The 19,677-nt window shown below is 42.3% G+C and overlaps 2 protein-coding genes across 6 annotated transcripts in view; one reads left to right on the top strand and one right to left on the bottom strand.

The window, feature by feature from the left end:
- The window catches only part of LOC126556291 (clathrin light chain), a 358,662-nt gene that overhangs the window by 252,838 nt on the left and 86,147 nt on the right, over positions 1-19,677 (bottom strand). The gene's annotated exons all lie outside the window — the stretch shown is intronic.
- The window catches only part of LOC126568795 (protein O-mannosyl-transferase Tmtc3), a 168,453-nt gene that overhangs the window by 120,320 nt on the left and 28,456 nt on the right, over positions 1-19,677 (top strand). Inside the window, exon 6 of the mRNA XM_050225428.1 lies at positions 18,483-18,664. Coding sequence (XP_050081385.1) covers positions 18,483-18,664 — 182 coding nt within the window. The remainder of the gene's footprint in view (positions 1-18,482; positions 18,665-19,677) is intronic.

The following is a 19,677-nucleotide window of genomic DNA, read 5'->3' as shown; positions in this document are numbered from 1 at the left end:
CTTCATTGCTCATTTCACCACGTTTAAATTTAGCATACCAATATTTTATAGTTGATTTTGGTGGAGAAGAGTCCAAAAACTCCATTTCAAGCCAATTTTTGGCTTCAACTGTATTTTTCCCCTTCAAAAAACAATATTTTATCAACACGTGAAATTTCTTCTTGTCCATGTTTACTCAAAACACAAAAGCTGCGTCACACAAAATTCTCTAGCTCACTAGCTTATTGTCCAAGTGCTGTCAAATTTTGACTGAACTCGTTTCAAAGTTAATGCTCTATGTGTCTGGCCAGACAATTATCAGCCGACCTGTTGGTTGGTTGGTTGCATCCGAATTCCAGCCATTTTAGTGTTGTGGCCGTTCTAATGTTGACCTTTATGCTACGGTCTGGACTGCAACAAAACAAAAACATTGTTATGACAGCACAAACAATTATTTTCCTGCGTACAATGTAACCTGAACAGTCCAGTAGTGACAGTTCCAGTTCTACCTTGCCAGAATCAGATCCAACAATTATCGGCAATTTTTATGCCGCAGCAGCAAAAGCGGCTTCACTACTCTCGAGACTAAATCCGTCAAACACTATCGAACCCAATGCCAACACTGCCAAACTCGTTGTGTCAAAGCTGGACTGGATTAGAAAACACTGTAATGTAGGATACACCTGCCTCGCTTTAGCAGCAGTGTAGAAATTGCCCCCGAATGCAATTATCCCGTCTTCGGATCAACCGTGGCACCACAAAAAACACCAAATACATGAACAACACAGCATGGAACAGAAAAGAAATGGTGGAAAATGAATAAAGATTGGAAGGATACAACGTTTCTCAGTTCACAAAACAGGTGTATCCAAATAAATCGTGATTTCGGGGGAACGAATAATCCGAATAAGCTAACAGGTTGGCTGATAAGTCCCCGGTCTGACACATAGATGGCGCCGCTAGTATTAAATACATATTATTTTTATACAGCCAACCAACCTTCAAATGATTCGTGTCAAAATTTGACGTCTGTATGTCAATTAGTTTGTGAGACAGAGCGTCTTTTGTCAAGCAACTTTCGGTTGCTTGACGAACGAAAAAAGAACGAAGAAGAAAAAAGTGTTGTTCCACCAAGACAACGCACCGTGCCACAAGTCATTGAGAACGATGGCAAAAATTCATGAATTGGGCTTCGAATTGCTTCCCCACCCACCGTATTCTCCAGATCTGGCCCCCAGCGACTTTTTCTTGTTCTCAGACCTCAAAAGGATGCTCGCAGGGAAAAAATGTGGCTGCAATGAAGAGGTGGTCGCCGAAACTGAGGCCTATTTTGAGGCAAAACCGAAGGAGTACTACCAAAATGGTATCAAAAAATTGGAAGGTCGTTATAATCGTTGTATCGCTCTTGAAGGGAACTATGTTGAATAATAAAAACGAATTTTGACAAAAAAATGTGTTTTTCTTTGTTAGACCGGGGACTTATCAGCCAACCTGTTACGTTATATTATTGTTTAATCTACAATCACCCACTGTTCCAAGAAACACTGTAATGGCGACGTGGAATCATAGGACAAGACCGTTGACTCTGGCGAATCAGTGGATGAGCCTCATGTATGTGAGGTCCCTGGTAGCCAACACTTCTCTTATTTCTGTACCCTTTGGTCTGTCGGTCGGGGGGTCTTGCAGTTTCAAATTCCACGCAGGACCACAGAAAGTGATACACATCGTGGAATCAGCCAGACTTATACGCTGAAGATGAGCATTCAATGCGAAAAGATTCGACATCAGTCGAGACATCATTCGTATGAATGCCCGGCCTTCAGAGATCCCATCGAACCAAGTGGTTGTAGTTGTATTTCGAATAAAAATTCTTTAAATAGAATATCCATCAGACAATACGGCGTAGAGCCGTTAAACTATAATAAATAGAAAGTTTTACCTTCCATGAAGGCTTCTAACTCGTTGAAGGCAATTTGGTGGCAGTGGAGTCATTTTTCTAACGGCAAGACTAACTCTAAAAATCCAGTAAAGGAAGACAAAAACTTCTTCAGTTTGTAATAAACGATCACTTAAAATCTGCTGACTAAATCCCAAAATATCTCACAATGTAAGACGCAAAATAAAACACCGAAAAAAAAACTATCTCATCTCAAAACTGCTAAGACTGTAAATATTTATCCTTGCTTCCGGTTATATTGAGCAAAACAAGGTAGCATTTAAAACAGTTCTTCAATATATATGTAACACGTTAAGCGTCAAATTAGGTGAAAACAATTGAATGGGGAAAGCAAGCTTCACAATACCTTTTTTAAATAATTCACTCAGACCAGCGCTTCCGTAAAAAGATCAATCCATAATTACTGGCATAATTTAGTTGATTAATTGCTCAGTCTGCGTCAATGTTAGTACCTATAATCGCAACAAACAAAGAACCGAAAGGGATTCTCCTTCTACGCTGCTTCTTATTTCCTTTTGTGCAAACTTTCTTTCTCTTCGCCTTCTTTCTACAAGACAAAAACCGCAACCATGTGAAAATTAATCTTTCCGTCCATTTTTGGGACAAGTTTTCGGAACCGCACCACACTTTTAACGGCAGCAACAAAAAAAAACTAGAAACACAAGAGCTGAGCGTAATGTATTTTTGAAATACTTTTCACTTTGCTTTCGGGTAATATGGGTGCACCTTGTAGCATTAGGTGAAAGAAATTGGACAGAAAAAGGGTCCTGAAATGAAATTTTGTACTCTTCACGTCACAGCCCAAAATTTGAACATTCATTTGAGTTAGGATAGGTATAAGGAACACATAGCCGCGTATAGACTGAAAAAATCACTAGTGAAACATTTTTAAGCATAACATTTACAACTTTACGGCTAAAAGTACCGAAAAATTCTGTCGTTCTCCCATCTCTTCGCCAAACCTAACCACGGTAAAAATCGGCAGCAGGAATCCTTTCGCGTCCCTTTTCCTGTGACGCGCACTGTCACTGAATGGGTTTACCGCCGGAAAATCCATTATTATCCTTCATTCTTAACCCACAATTCGTTTCTTCAATCCGCGCTGCGTTGGCGTGTTGCTGAAGGATGCCCTTTTTCCCCCTTTTTTCTTTCGCGTTCCTTTTGTCAACATCTTTTTTTTTCTTTTCTCAGAAGCGAATCCGTTTTGTTTCCTTTCACCGTTCGTCCGCTTCACGCGACGGGAAAATCGCTGTGAGGTAGAAACTTTTCTTCCTTTATGGTGAAAAATCAATTAATTTTAAAATAGAAAAACCCGCACCGTACCGCCCACCCCGCTGCTGCTCGCGTTCCTTCTCGGATGGAAAGATTTATTCCTGACAGCTGTGGTCATTAACATTGGCAAAGCCGCTCTAGACGATTTTTGGGATCGAACGAGTAATTAGTGAGACTTGCGTTGCTCGTTTTCGCTTCGAAACCCGCGACGGAACTCTGTTTGCACAAGATGAAGGTGAAGGTGTGAAAAATTAAACGCCTGCGAGGGAAATTGATTGTTTTCAGCTTGACCGTTTCGGATGTTTCGGGCCGTGCAGTTAGTTGAAAAGTTTTGATAAACACCTCAACTTGCAATGCATTCATAAACGTTAATACAAGAAGGTGTTTGGGCAAAGGTTAAACATACTGAAGGATGAAACATAACACCAATCCACGGAAATGGGTTTTATGCCTTGGGTATTCCAGCGTTGCTTTGTATCGCACTGAAAAACAGATATTTCTTGAAAACTCCTTTTGTTCGTTGCCAGTTCGGGTTCTATCTCTTTCCATCATCTTGAGCCAATACACAGTTTTTTTTTGTTTTCGCTTAAGTGCTCCTTCAATAGTCAATAAATGTGCACCCCATGAGTTTCGTGGATTGCTTCAAGAAGTTCCCAGTATGGGATAAGGTCCAAAAGCTCCGGATTGAAATGGTCCCTGCGCTGCTCGGAAAACTGATTCCAACCAATGCGCCCCCACGGCTGACTGTCCCAGCAGGAGATTTTACATAGATTTCGTTTCCATCTCTACACTTTCAGTCTGAATCTTTGCAAGGAAGCGTTTTCTTAGTTCCCTTTCTCCACTATATCGATTGTTGCTATCCCCTTGGTTCGAGGATTGAAGAATACCTCGAATCGATTAACTGTAACTCACATGCTGTGCAAAAGGGAAATGTGTGTTGCCCCATACGAAGCAAACTGCGCCACAGCACGAACCGCTCAACCAGAGGCGAATAATAAATGAATATTATCCGTTGTACGAACGCGACTTTCCTCCCGCGGACTTAACGGACTTGTAGCCAAGCTAACGAGCCTTAGGGGAAATGTTAGCTTTGCTAGAAGCCACAAAAAAAAACTCCTTTGTTCCATTGCATGAACCCCAGCAATCCAATCAGTTTTTTTTGTTTGGTCCAGATGAAAAAATAAAACGTAAACCAAACCATAAGGACAAAAAAGGATTCGTGGGACCATCGAGCCGAAGCGGATTTTGTTTTCGCTGAAGATGGATTTTCGGGAATATTTGTTGCACACCATCCTCCTCCTTAGAAACGGTCCCGGTTTTTGGTATGGAAAGCTTTTGCTTTGCCAAAGGCACCCTTTTTACCCGCTGGGAAGAATAGGGGATTAGTTCAGGAAAATATCGGCAGTGGGAAAATGGTCGATCCCTTTACTGCGACAATGATGAATGGATCGAACCGTTCGCGGAGCAAAGAGGCTTTGTAAAGGGTTGCACTAGAAAAATGTCATCCTTATGTCTGCTTTTAGTCAAACAGTAATTCGTCTTCTAGATATTCACACACAGTTAATGATTTCGGGACATGTTTACGGAATGAAATTTCCACAAAACACTGGGCGTCTCCATTAGATATTTTATTTCATAAAGGAACATTTTTATCGTGTTTTAAAAATTTCAATTTTGAACAAGAAGGTGGTTAAAAAAAATGGCTAAAATTTTATTATTTATGTTGCAAATCTATCTCTCAATCATGACCTCTTCTAAGAAGGCATTACTTTAAAAAAAAACGGTGAAAAAATACGATATTTTGCTGCGTCATCATCGCTACAATTCCCATATCGATAAAAATCCATTCATTCACATCTGCCCATCCACTGACTTTATGTTATCCTACTTTCGAACCTGGCAATATGGTCGACGGATACAGAATTACTTCAACTACTCACTTTCATTCTCCCCATGTTCACGGTACGCGATTCGATTAGCTTTGTTGCTTCGCGTTGTCGAAGCTTAGCTAAGCACTGCATTCGTTTCGCATCATTCTTGGAGCGTGGGAAACGTATTACCGTGAAGCGTGTACGGATGGCTTTGCTCGTGCAGCTCCCTTTGGTGCAAGCAAACCGATAAAGACGTCAATCGATGCTTCAAGTGCAGCTATAAATAATATCAGATTTATCACTGTCAGTTCAAGTATTCGATTGCATCACGGTATGGGTTTCGGAACAGTCCTTCTACAATCGGTAAGGTTTCAGGCGAACTGGGTTGATGGATATAATCTTTTACAGTGATGAAATAAAACTATAAATGGAACATTGGCCGCGCAGTTTGTGGAAAAGCAAAAACTATTCGCTGAAAGCGAAATGAAACTTTGACAATACCAAAATGACTAGCGTTCGATAAGTATTCCTTTGTTCATACAAAGCTTTTTGTCGTTTTCAATAAAAATGTATCACCAGTTGAATGGACAAAATATTCAACGCGTTGAAATTTTCATTGAATTTTTAAATCAACTTTTCTTCGCCACAAATCATCGTTAGAATTTTGCGTCACATTTCGTATCTCATAATTATTATTATATTAAAAAGTTCATTTTACTACATTATTTCTTTCTATATTTCTTTTGATAAATCATTCCAAAAATAGTTACTTAATTTAACTTGAACATCTCGTAGATCTCATGTAACTTTACTTTCGGTTTTTCCCTTCGCAACAATCTTCGTGGTCACGATGATTGTTCTAGGTCTTTTTCTACTTTTTGTCTATTTTTCGACACTACCAAGAAACTGAGCTTCCTTTCACTAGCCTTTGTTCTTCCGTACTGTGCTTGTGATTGATAATACCCCAAAGGATAACTTACTTCCGGTTGAAGAAATATCGCATGTGGATATCTGTATGTGTTGAATATTTTTCTCTCCTTCTCGCATCCAAATAGCTCTATTGCGCCTTGGCTAGCGCTGCAACACGATGCCCAAACTGTCATTGTTCAAACAGTAACCAGGACATGGAGGCGCCTGGTTGCTGTTGTTTTTGGAACTGTCAACAATTACATCACATGTACCCGCATCTTCATCCTCGCCGCTCTTCTACATCATACTGATCGGTAGTTTATCAGTTCAAAGTTCAGACAAATGTACCACCATTCGAAACAGCATATGTACCGCCATTCGCTCGCTCTGTCTAGTGCCAACTCCTTCACCAGCCATTGGAAAAGTTAAACCATTCGACGAATTCATCTTCCCGTCATTGACAAAAGGAGTAAAACCGGTGAAAAGTGGCAAACGAGACATCGCCTGGTTAAGCGTATTTATGCGACCGATCTCCCACACCGAACAAAGGAAACCCCAAAAAAGATTTTCCACCTCTTGCCATTCGTGCGCCTCGTGCTGATCGTAAGATGGTGCTGGAAATGTGAGATTAGTTTTCTTACGATGCAAACACGTTCGAGCGTAAGAGGCCCTTCGGTAACATTTCGCAAGACGAAGTCTCCGACAGCAACATTGACGATGACAACGAACGCATATTTCATTCTAATGAAAGAACAACGAAACAACTGCAGGAACGGCACACAATCTAGCGCTAACTACAGTGGCAGTAGCATGTAGGGATAGCATGCGAATCGTGGCACATGGAGCATAATGTTGTGTACATTTCCGTTCGAGCATCACAACACCCTTCCGATGTCGTCGACGCTGGCACAACTCTTCGTCCGGTGTTTGCTAGCTTGCGAAAACAATACCATTCTCCACTGTGTCTCCAAATTTCGTACCGCAATTGTAGTAGTGTAGGCGGCAGAGTGGCATCCAGTAGAATTTCGGTTCTGTTTACTTTAGTCCGACGCATCCGACGCTCGCTGCTTGGGCCGGATATTATAAAACATATTTTCTTTTCGCTTCGATCTTCATGTCGATTTTCAGAGCAACCGTTTTTCCGATACGAAGCGGTGCAGAATGGTTCAGTTTTCTTAGTGCTATGCTCGAGCGATTCAGCATGACTTTCAGCAACATGATGAAACAAATCATAAGAATAACGAGAAAAGTTTTTTTTTTCGGGGTCTCAGAAAAAAAAGGATTGCGTACAACAGAAATGCTCAAGCGAAGGTAAAGTCCAAATGGCTATTTGTTGCGTAAAGCACTCCATTCGTACAACACGAAAAAGTACTTCAATTATTCCGATCATAAAACATACAGTCCACAAAAAATGACTCCACACAAATACATTGCCCAATGCTCGAAAGGCAACGACAAATAGGCAAGCGATAAATCAACGCAACGGTAGGTTGCGAAATCGCGATAAACCAATTTCGTGTTCCGAGCGTCTCAATCTATCCTAGCCTTACACCAGTTTCCATTTACTCGGCTGATAAACTATTTCGCTGCTTGTTCGCTTTCTTGCGGTGAAGGATTTTATCACAACTTCGTCAGGCAACATGCTAGCCGAGCGGTTACTGCCGAACTTTCGGTACCCCGTGGCAGAGAGAATCCTTACCCGTAACGCTCAAACGCATACACGAACGTGAAGTGTGATAAAATAAGGCCTGTGTGAGACGCAAAAAGCTACAAAAAGCGTGCCCAAAATCCTCGCAAGAAGCGAAAAAAAAAAGTTTGTCCATAAATTATACGTAACCGATTTTACTACGCTATTTTTAGTGTGGGTCTCCCTGCGCACTCGAAGGGCAACGACCAAACCTTCTCTATTTCCCCTTTTTTTTTTTGCCTGCCCATTCCCTCGAGCAAAGTTCAAACGAACCGTGATCACGGAGGTCACCCAGCATCAACCAGACCAGACTCGCATAAAGTGGGTTTTCTGAACGACCAAACCCAAGCGCACGAACCTCCTAGCCCGTGCAAAGAGTTCGATAACAAGCGCTTCCTTTTGCCTCTGACTCTCTGACACCATCGAAATTGGTGTCGATGAACATATTAAAGCCACACCAGCGAGCGCACATGCGAAAGAAGCAGGGGCCATCGCTATTGCCATTCGCCACGGGAGGTTATAAATCTGGCCCTCCGGTACCATTCCAGGCCCGAGTGCATGATATACTCTGCGACTTGCTGCTCGTCGGTTCCCGTAGGTGAGCCACGCATGTCCTTGATATCATGCATAATAAATCCTTTCCGTGGATCCAAAGCCTGGGTAAAGTGTGATATTGAAAAGGGAAGACAACGAATCCCTCGAATGGACGAACACGGCGTAGCTTCGGGTTTCCTTTGCCTCACGGGGGCACGGGTTTTGTGCCACTTTGTGCTGCACGGATCTTGGTCACTGGGAAATGAAATGTTGGAAAACTTTTTCTACCAAAGTGCCTTTTTTGCAGGGCAAGTCTGTAGTCGAGCGGGGAACGGGGTATTCATGTGCCAGCCGTTGATAGGGATTGGGTTCCATCACAATGTGAGTGGGTCGCGAGTTTTGCTTCCATTTTTTCTTCTTCAGATGACTTTAGTCAAAAGGGTTGCACAGAGGGGTCAAAAGGGTTGCAACAAGCTCGAAGCAGGGCGTACATGTAACGGGGCCGCTTGGGGTTGCTGACGCGAAAAGTTACTATCTGATAAAGTGTATGCAAGTCTCGTATCATCGTCATCTTCTTCTTATTTTTTGTTACTGTGAATTGTGTTCAAAGGAAACACAACGGTGGTAACTGCGACATTCGCTTGGTCTGTGCGGAGCATGCTCCGTTACTAACCTTTGTCCATTTTGCTTTTGCTCCCACTAAGGCTACACACCACATCTGGTGTCTCCCATCGCCGTACCATCAAAGTATGGTACAGAGAGCAAGTTTCACTGAAAATAAGAACCAAAAATTATCTATAAAACTTTATTCCAGATGGAATCTCCCTATCCTTTTTTTTGTATGTGTGTGAAGCTTCACCAAACTTTGACGCACCCCTCAGAACACATTTATTTTCACTAGAACCACCAACCACGTAATGTGGAAAACCCTCAGCTGCGAGCTTTTGCTTCACCGAAAAAGAAAAGTAAAATGCACAACGAACCACCACCACCCAAACGACACAGGCGAGTTGTGCTAATGCAACCCTTTCAGTTGCAAAAATAAGAAACGGACTCTTCTTGGCTTACCTGGAACCTCGTGCGAGACTTATGATAAAAGGGAAGATGGGGGATTGGTGAAAGTTGCGTCCGTCGGGAGACATTGTAAGCTAACTTTTCTGCCATATGTCATCCTTTCGTGCCGGGCGTACCCTCACGGGGAATAAGGATGGCAAGATGGATAGTGCTACAATCCAATCGTGCTTTCAAACCTTTCACGTAACTGTTTGTCTGTTGTTTCGGTGGATGTAAGAGCACAATAACAACAGTGGTGGATTTTATCCTGCTGTTTTGATGGATAAAACTTTTCTCACCTAGTTTGTCGTGCAGAAGGATAATTCTGATTCGGATTTTGCTAGCCATCTTGCACCTGGTGATGGTTCAAAATTTTACAATGTAATTACAGAATCGCTCATTTAATACAGAGTACACTGGTAATATTTGTTCGTTGGCATTCCCTCCTGGTTATTTATTTATTTTTGCATGCCGACTCTACGCCATATTGTCAATTTCCTCCCGGTTATTTGCCTCTGATTCGCGGCTATGCTAATCGCTCCATCGCTAATCGATCTACCACTGATGAATTCAACTAATCAACAGTAAAATTGTTGCACAAAACTACGAAACATAAGTCTTATAGGTTAATTACGAGCAAATGACCTAATGCATTCTCGTCATTACTTGTTCATTGTTAGGACGACTTGAACATTCATAGTTTAAAATTAACCTTTTTTTCTGTCTGTTTATTACCTTCTTCTTTGACTCTACAATTTCGAGAGGTCTTGACCTTTTATTTCTGGTTACGTTGGCTTAAATTTGACTTGGTTTGATAATCTTAAGCTCTCATCTTAACCTCTTTGCCTTAAAGTGCACCATTGGATATTTATATGGAGAGTAGACAGATCATTTTCAAATCATTGATTGAAAAAAAGAACTCCATGTATCAGGCTGAATAAATGTTTTGTTTTTTTTTAATAAAAATTGTTTATTAAAAAACAACTTAAAAACTAGTTTACAAAATAAAAGTAATACATGTAAGGACGACGTACAGGTTTAATAAAGAATATTTAAAGATATTTGGGAATCCAAATATCTTCAACTATAAAGGAATCCCCTTACTTATGCTAATGTGACTTAAAATAGGCAAGAGGAGGGAAAGGAAGTTAAGGTTGTGGTTTGGGACGAAGGCTTCCATAGCCTGTACGCTCCAAGCACTAGATACCCCAGCACACACGGCAAACTTGTGCTCCAGAGTCTCTATCTGGGAGCAGACTGCGCAGGCTGAAGGAGTTCGATTCATCCTGTCGAGCAGCAGTCCGTGTGGCATCTTGTAGTTCACCAGCAAGTATAGCGTCGAGCATTGGTCTGACGAAAGTCTGTAGCTGGTGTCGTTTTTTTCCAGATCCATCGCCATTCCGTGGAAGGTGAGCAGTCACAGCCATTTTATAGTCTGGAAGTCTGTCGACCATCATTTAGCGCAAACTTTTAGTTAAGACTGTAGGTAGCGGATGGCGTGCGAGCTGCTGGATTACCGTCCGAAGGCACGGATACGTTGTGACAATGAAGCCTATATTCGGAAAATTCCCAGCACAATCAATATGTTGAGTTCTAATTTTTAGGCATCCCTGCTCAGGAAGTAGTGGCTCATAGTATTGGCGGGAATGTGAAGATTGATTCCAACTCGATTGCGTGGAAAGGACAATTGGGTCAATGGCATTTGAAAATTCCCAGATCCCATAGGTAAGGCCGTACTTTATTAAGTTTTCTTATGATTAAAAATCATTTTCATTGTAAAATTAGAAATTGGAGTTGCGCTGACTTCTTTGTTATTCCTGGAGGATTCCAGACCATAAACAATATTCTGTACTTTGAAATGCAAAAACCAGATATTTTTACACACAAATATGCCGCAGTAATTCGGATTTCAACAGTTGTTTAACCGCAGCAATACAGCCAGGCCAACGAAACAAAAATTAAAAAAAGGTGTTTTATCGCATCAAATTAGAACAATGATTCCCTACATTCAACGTCGATGTAGTTCCTTCTGAAAATCATCCCTCTTTCTTCATTTACTAATAATACTCCGTTCACCAAAAGTGCTCAGTCACACTTCCCAGAAACTGGTTCCCACTTTCATTGTAAAATGTTCATCATTTGCTACCGATTCATTTTGTTCGGTTGCGATCACTCACCAAACCGGACGTAATTACGCACAGTGAAACCGCGGAACCGATTTGCAGAATACCAATGCATCATTTCATTGTGTCTGTCCGTACACTTCGTTCTGTACAATATGCACGGCAATGCATGCACGAAATGCACGGATTCGTGGAAAACAATGAATGTACGAGCTGCAAAGTCCAAGCTGCAAAGTATTTGCTCGAGTGAACAGTAAGTACGGCCAACAAGCCGATTCGTGGCATTTGTTTTTCGTATTTCTTTTTCGGTGCGTGAGTATAAGTTGAACTACCTGAGTGTCTGGTTTTTCCAATGGCAGGCTGGACGTTTCAAGCGAAGTTAAGTTGTGCTGTTTTGTCTCTATTCACATTAATGTAAAGTTATGTTTTTGTTTGGTTTTTCGACTATGGGTTCTTAGCGATGACCGTTTTCGAGTGCATGTCCTGAGCTAAGCGTACATTTTATATGTAACATTAATTGGAAAAAATCGGTAAAAGTGTAAACGAGGCAAGTAAATGAATAGTCCCCTTCCTATTGAATGTCAGCATCTTAATATTTGGGATTTTCTAAACCCTTTTCAAACATCCTGAACGAAACACGTTTGCCAAATTACATCTTTCAAACTTATTTTAGCACGTGGCGTCATCAGCCCAACTCCGATAATAAAGATGCGAATCGCATCTCAGCAACTGAAAAATTGTCTGTCTCGTCCTCTGTCACAAATGCCGCCAGAGCATCTGGCTCGTACTCTTTCAAAGACTGCCACGCCATGCGGACAAAAGTTTCGCGTCGCGGTAAGCATAAATCAAAATGTAATGAATTTTTAACAAACTTTCCACACCGAACATGAAAAACGTTTTGCAAATAGAAGACAAGACTGCAGAGGCTCGCTGGTAAGGGGAGCCCCTTAAACCGATGTGGTTGAGATGAACAGAAATCCTCCAACATTCAACACGCTCTCGCTCTCATCCACACCTCCGACGCGTGCCCATTCACTATGAACCGATAATTACATATGTTTTCCTGCTGCCTTATTTCCAACGCCGAACTTTTAACAACACGCACACTCACACCCACACACACACACGTACCCGTGGATAGCAGGCACAATTTTTGGCATACAATTATCTCTCAACGCCTCTGACGAACTGCCACGGTCGCAGAGTTGTGTATTACGCACGCATAAAGCATCCGACCGACAGCTGCCAGGGCGGGCAGGTTCCGGTTGATGAAGTTTTACAATCGCTACCTCAAAAAGCCATGCCGCATAAATTATGCATCAACCGAGGGCGCAGGCAACAAGCACCCGTACCGCCCTACGCGTCATGTCAAACGGCATCTACCACCGCCATTCAAACTCGCTTCAAAAGTTACGCTCACACGGTGCGGTCGGGAAATACGCCACACATACTGTGCGTTACAATCGTTGCAGCACGCTGTAATTGAAACTAATGAACGGCTGATAGTGAAGTTTTTCCGGCACGCCGAAACCGGGCACAACGCGAGACGATTGGCGGGAACTCATTTTAAACTATGATAAATGAAACGAAGGTAAAATTAATTTCTGTACCAAGCAACAATCGGTGCATATGATTAATGGTACACAACGTGCAGTCTCTGTTGTCAAGTTGTGTTTTGTTGTTGTTGTTGTCTACATCCCTTTTCGTTTATTCCTCCTCCTATCACACGCCTTTGTCTCGTCTCGTCCCAGTAGATTGCGCCGTGTATCTATTTGTGTCAATTAAAGGGAAGATTTACTTTTTTAATTTTTTTTTAAGCTGTCTGGCCTTTTTTTTCAAATTTATCGTTTCATCTTTCTGCTCTGTACAAGCTGCTGAATGATTGATAGTGCAACGAACAAGGCTTTTTTTACTGTTTCTTTTTGTCTGCCTGCAGCATTGTTATGAGTGTATTTCTCTCTTCACGCGTCGTAAATATTTAATTCAATGAAAGTAGCTGTTTGTTATGCTCGTTGTTACCTGTTATAGCAATTTATTTTTATGCTCGTTGTGCATATTATTAGAGAATTCTCACATTTTACTGTCCGCCACGCTGACATACTCGTCAATCAAGCTTGCTGTGCACAGAATCAATCACAATAAAATATTATTCTGCTTTATATTGCAACTCTCTTTCCCTCTCTCTCTCTCTCTCTTTTCCTATAAACCATTCCACATGCACATTCCCTGTTTATGTGCATATAAATTCGATATCACTTCAGAGCATAACTTCGAATCACGATATCAAACATGTGTATGTGTTTGTGTGTTCCATCGCTTCTCCCCAGTTCGATTCAAAGATGATCTCGAAGGAGAAATAGACACAAAGCAACCTATTCCTGGAAAAGATGTAAAAGTAAAACGATTGTCAATGAAGAAACACAAACTGGAGGACATTTGAACGAAATGAATTCTCTTCTACGGCATCCCGCTGCTGAACCCTTTGGCTTTTGGGATGTTCAAAGTCAATCGTCCATAAACAGCATTATTATTGCATTGCCATAAAGGTGTAACATGCTGGAAAAACGGAGCAAAAGCAAGGGAAGTGTTCTCTTTCGCACCAACAATTCCAACAATAGCTAAGCCGCCACAAAGAAGACAAAAAGTTGACTAAAAGAAGCATAAATTTGCAACGTTTTTAGCTTTGATTGCATCTTATATGTGCTGAACTCATATTTTTATCCCATTTACAGTAACAAACGATATTGTTACCCCTTCTAGGTATACGGCTAACGTTTTGTTGCATGTATTTGTCTATTGTACTTGTTGTACCCTGCTCCTGCATGGTTTTGTGCATGATGAATCGACGTACGATACCAGTTTATTTGGAATTGTTCTTGCTTTATGCATATTTCAAATATTTATCGTGCTGCAATGACAAAGAGCACGAACGAAGGGCAATCGGGCACGAGCTTGCGGGCTGCACGAACTCAACGATAAGAAAGGTTTCTTTGATGCAAGTAAACCATGCCAAAGGGAAAACCTGCCATGCACCCACCCAGGACGGTTTGGCTGCGAAATACCGGTGTCCTTTATTACACCTCAACTGGAAAAGCAATTGTTGCGCCGCTCAATAGTGAACGTGTGCGACAAAGAATGGGACGCAATTTCAACCGACAATACGCCTTCGAGAGGTGCCAAGATGGATTGGATGGGTTGTGTGATAGTGCGGAAAGGGAAGCTAAGCGAAAGCATCCTAAAGTATTATTCTGCTTGGCAAGATAAAATCAATAATACAAGTTTGATTTGAAGTTGTTGTAAAAGTGTGATCTGTTAAAGCAAATTCTCCTATAGTCTTTCATTTAACATTCATTTAAGCAGATAATGCAGGATTTTATTTAACGTTTTTATTTTTACATTATTTTGCCCTTCTTTCAAATTTTAATTTAATGTCTGAAATAGTGTTTTATTTTAACACGGATACGCTGGTCAAATTCAAAGCCAAAATGTTGCATTTTTATGACGCAGCTAGGAATCATTGTGTCAAAATGTTGTCAGCGTTCTGCATTGCATCGAGATGTGTTTAAAAATTTCAACTTTAAAACCTAAAACTTGTTTTAGAGTCATTATCTCCCCAAACAAGTTCGCGGTCTTTGGCTAAAATTTCAGTTTTTCAAAATGTTTCCAACTCCATATGCCTATACAAGAAAGGAGTCTTCACATTCTGTGGATAATGAAGTTTATCTGACTGCAGGTACACTGGAGATGGTTGTCAAAAATCTAAATTGAATTGTAATTTTCAAATGGAACGCTACAAAACGAAAATTCACATCCGCAAATTCACATCTTTTGAAAACGAACCACAAACCCCGATGTACTGTTAAAACTAAATAATATTTCAATCGAAAGCTTACAGTGAAGTGTCAATATTTGTAATACCCATAAGCTTCTCGAAAGAACGCCTTTCTGCGTCAAATGACACGACAAACAGCTTAGTCCCCGGTTGGACGGCTACAATTTATTTTACAATCTCTGCTCTCCCGAGCGCGCAAGTAGCGGTGCGGAAAATTAAACACTAATGATTGGAGGGAATCGTATATCGCTTCACGGTGTACCAAGTGTGAAGTAGGAAAGCCCCATTTCACCGATCCGTGGCATCGTGGTAACGAATGATTATATTTCCGCCCCATGTATGACAGCAACTGCACGTAAAAGGAGCATAAGCGGATGCATAAAGTACCGTTTTTGCATTTAGGAAACATGGGAATGTTTAATTTTTCCAGTGCACCTGATACTTGCCATCCTACTCTATGAGACCATTATTACACGGGAGCTGGTTAGGACGTGATTTTACGTTAGTTTATGCTGCCGATGATAGTGCTGTGTCGGGGGTTGTGATGTATGTGGGTGTGTGCGCTCGAAAAACCTCGATCGTAACGAAACAATTGCTAAAATTCAGAGCACCTGCGTTGTTTGGAAATAAGCAAAGCTACATCCGACACATCTATCGATCAGCCTAGCCCTGTGCTCTGCAGCGCGGTTGGGCTGTATTTGCTTTATCGAATGTTACGGGTACCGTTCTACCGTTCCAGTTTGCAATGGTAAAACTTTTCACGAAAACAATCCGAAACCCGTGCTTCGTTGCCTTCGAGCTCTCCAGTACGATCTCGGCACGGGCATAAATCCTTCCGCAAAAGTATAGGCAGAATGGTGAGCATTATTTCTCTTCCACAGCAAACTATTTATGCTCATGTTGGAAAATTTCGCACCACCCCACACACGCCTCCTGTGTTGCAATTTGGTGAGCATAATCATCAGCAATCACCACAAGCACACCACCGAGAGGTGGCTCTCCATTTTCCTTGGCCATCCGGTCCATAATCGACACCATCGTACCCTCCTTCTGGGTTTGATGGTGAGCGCTTTTGGGTGTGGGAAAAAAGAAAAGTCTACCCATCGAAAGCCACCGGCCGTTTATTCAGAGTGCCAAGCCGCACTACACTAACGTTTACCAGGCGAGGCTTAAAATTTCGAAACAAACCTCAACCGAACAGCAAACCAAGCGATAGCAACAAAAAGAAGTAAAGCCGCGATTCAGATCGCACAACCTCGATGGAGAAAAGACTAGCGGCTTTGTGGCTTTTTGGGGGAGAGAGACAGAGAGAGAGAGAGAGAGAGAGAGAGAGAGAGAGAGATTCTTTTCTGTTGTTTCGGTGGTATCCACTCGGACCGAATGATGTTTGCTTTTGTGATCATAATTTATACCGAGCGAACGAGCGGACATTTAAAAAGCAGACGGTGTTGAAAATGTGCAATGATATGATGATGCAGGTCCTGTTTAGTGGGTGGAATTATTGAACATCCTGTTCGGTAAATAAATATTCACCGTAAGGCAACGTTAGCACAATTTGTGCTGAAACTGTATTTAATGCTTGCCGCTAGTAAATGGAGACCAATTTATTAAACTAAACCTGCATACGCTTGCACACACACACACACTTTCACGCTGGTTATCGCTCGTCTTCCTAAAAGTCTTCGCATGGTAGCGATAAATCGTTACGTTTTCGTTTCTAATGACTGCACGCGTCGCTGCTTAGTCAACATCACTCCCACAACACGGGAAGAAAAAAGTCAAACGTACCCACCCATTCATCAGGATCCCGGTAAACAACCGCAACGGGTCCATTTGCAAAGCATAAACAGATAGTTTACGAGCCTTAAGTGAGCTCGTTTGCCGCTGATGATAATGATGTCGGGGCGCGTGTAACATCCCTTCCGTTGGGAGCTGCCAGCTAATGTGTGCTTAAGCGGGAAGGGACTTAAAAAGAAAAACTTATATGAAGCAAAAACAATGACTCGGATTACACCCGAAGAGGGGGAAGTTCGACATTCCGGGCAGTGCTTTAACGCGTCGAGAGCGCATTAAATAGTCTGGTAAGATTATCGTACGCTGATGCGTGCGTGTATGTGCGTAGGTTTTGCAAGACAAATGCGCCCCAATTCATTCACATCATCCAGAGAACCCCATGAAGGCCGCTGTGCGTCGCTGTTCCACGCACATGTACGTGTCAGTTTAAGAGCGTATGTGATTTAGTGCTCCGTTGGCACGTTTTATAGCATTTTTACCTCGGCTTTTGCACCTTGTTCGGTGTGCCATAGATGATGCAAAGGGTTCACGCAACCCGTGGCGGTTATGTTCCGGTGTCCATTTGTCTCCTGTGTGAGATGCAGGAGAAATTCCTACCTTCTCTTCGCCCGGAAGAACACTTTATGGCGAAATGATGCAATGTTAGACGGGAAGAATAGTTCACGAGAAAGAAGTGGAGCAGCAGAACACACTTGCAGAACGAGCGGTTGCCCTCAGCATCGTTGTCTGCTGTGTCGGGTACCACGCTTAAGGGTGTTATTGCAAAAGACAAAAAAAAAGTAAAAACAAAAGAGTCGTCGTCGTCGTCGAAAAAAAAGCCTTCACTTCCTATGGACATATTCTATTTACCCGGATGTAACTCAACGATCTTTACGGAACCCGTATCACACAATTCCATTAGTCGAATGAGTCACTGCTAATAGAGTTATTCTCTTAACATCCCGAACACAGCTGCTAGATGTTCGTATAATACCCTTGGCTTTCTACACCTTCCAAAATATCGCTCCCTGGTACCCGTAAGGGAAACACCTTCGCATATACATTTCTTCCCCAAGGGGGAAAAAGTAACTTCAACTCTTCGACATTCTCACGACTCCGTATAATACAGCTTGGCTCGAGGTTCCATTATTTCATCATCAAGGTTGGTTATCGTCGAGCCATTGTGTTCCCGCTCGCAACGCTACTCGGACATTGTGTCCACGCCTTCTTCAAACTCCAGTACACCAAATAGTCCTACCGCCCGGGTAATAATTGATGTCTGTTTGTGATGCAAAAACAACACAACGACTTCAAGTCAAAGGTTGCTCCAGTTTTCCAGCAAGCCATTAGCAAGCCGACGAACCCTTGCAGACTTTGTCCCCACAACGGCCGACAGTACGGCAGCGGAATAATTCAATCATCGGCACTCATCCCCTTATTCCAACCTTTTTTCTTTCTTTCTCCTTTCCGGTTCACTGGTGGCGTCGTACAGATTCGACTCGGTGACATCTACCATCTGGCACGTTCGATGATGAGCGGGAAAACGTTCGCCCTACCGACGGGCTGGTGGCCGCACGAAGCCTCCCGCCGACTGGCCGTCCTGTGCGTTACCACCGTGGCGCTCCTGTTTGCTCGGCTACAGATCATGGGCTCCCAGCTGCCCGTTTTTACCAGGTGAGTACATTCGTGCTATCAATCTCGTGGTCCGGTTCGCCAGACACTGTCTGTCAGCCCTAAAGGTATGCAAACGCCGAAAAATTGATTACGAACGAATGCTAAAACGAGAGCGAAAGAGTTATATCGGTCGATCGAGCGAACAACCAATCGGTCATCGGATATTGGTTGCGTGACAGTGAGGACACGTCTAGTGAAGGAAATTCTGTACGGTGCGACTGTTGTACAGCGTCCAGTCCAGAGAACGATGCGGACCGATTCGATTAATTTGTCTGCTAATGCACACCGATGCTCGGGTTGGCCGGCTTATAATCCGCCGGACCCTGGGTGCAAAACGATTCGCCACGGTAACGTCCATCCGGAGAGACACAGTCAGTCAATCGGTGGTAATTATTTATCGTACTTTATGGCGCCAATTAAATACGCTACCCTTCCGCTCTGCCGTTCCATTTCTCCAAAAATGCTGACCAAATTTTGCCAATCTTGATAAAGGTACGGTACGAATTGCCCTTGCGTTGGTATCGCAGTGCATTAACGAGCATAGTAAAGCCCGGTGGTATGAAGCGAACCGATCGAAAGTTCATTCGAATGCATCTTTTAATAGGTAAATGAGCTTGATCTGTCTGCTATTTATGTTTGGAGTAGTTTTAGCCGTGGCAAAGCATTACTCTTTTGCTACCACACATCGATGATGCAGGTGTATTGGATTGCATTGGATTGTGTGATACAGCGTTGCTAGAGATTAGAATGGGTTGTGGTCAATAAAATGAATTCATGGAATGTAAGCTAATATTAGCACGCCGGTCATCAGTACAAGCTTGTTGCGCCTTAAGATATGCAATGGAATTTTGCAATCATTTCGATTACATACAAATGTGTATCCCTCTGGTGTACCTTTTAACGAATGGAGCTAGTTTAAGTCCTCAGTACGCACTGTACACACAATTCCTATCGTGCAACAATGCATAAGTTCATTAGAAGTTGGTTGTATGATCCTGTGTTTAATTAAAAGC

Source organism: Anopheles maculipalpis, chromosome 2RL (assembly GCF_943734695.1).
Source record: "Anopheles maculipalpis chromosome 2RL, idAnoMacuDA_375_x, whole genome shotgun sequence".
Taxonomy (NCBI): Eukaryota; Metazoa; Arthropoda; class Insecta; order Diptera; family Culicidae; genus Anopheles; species Anopheles maculipalpis.
Note: the sequence above shows the minus strand (reverse complement) of the source record. Positions and strands in the feature narration are given on the sequence as shown.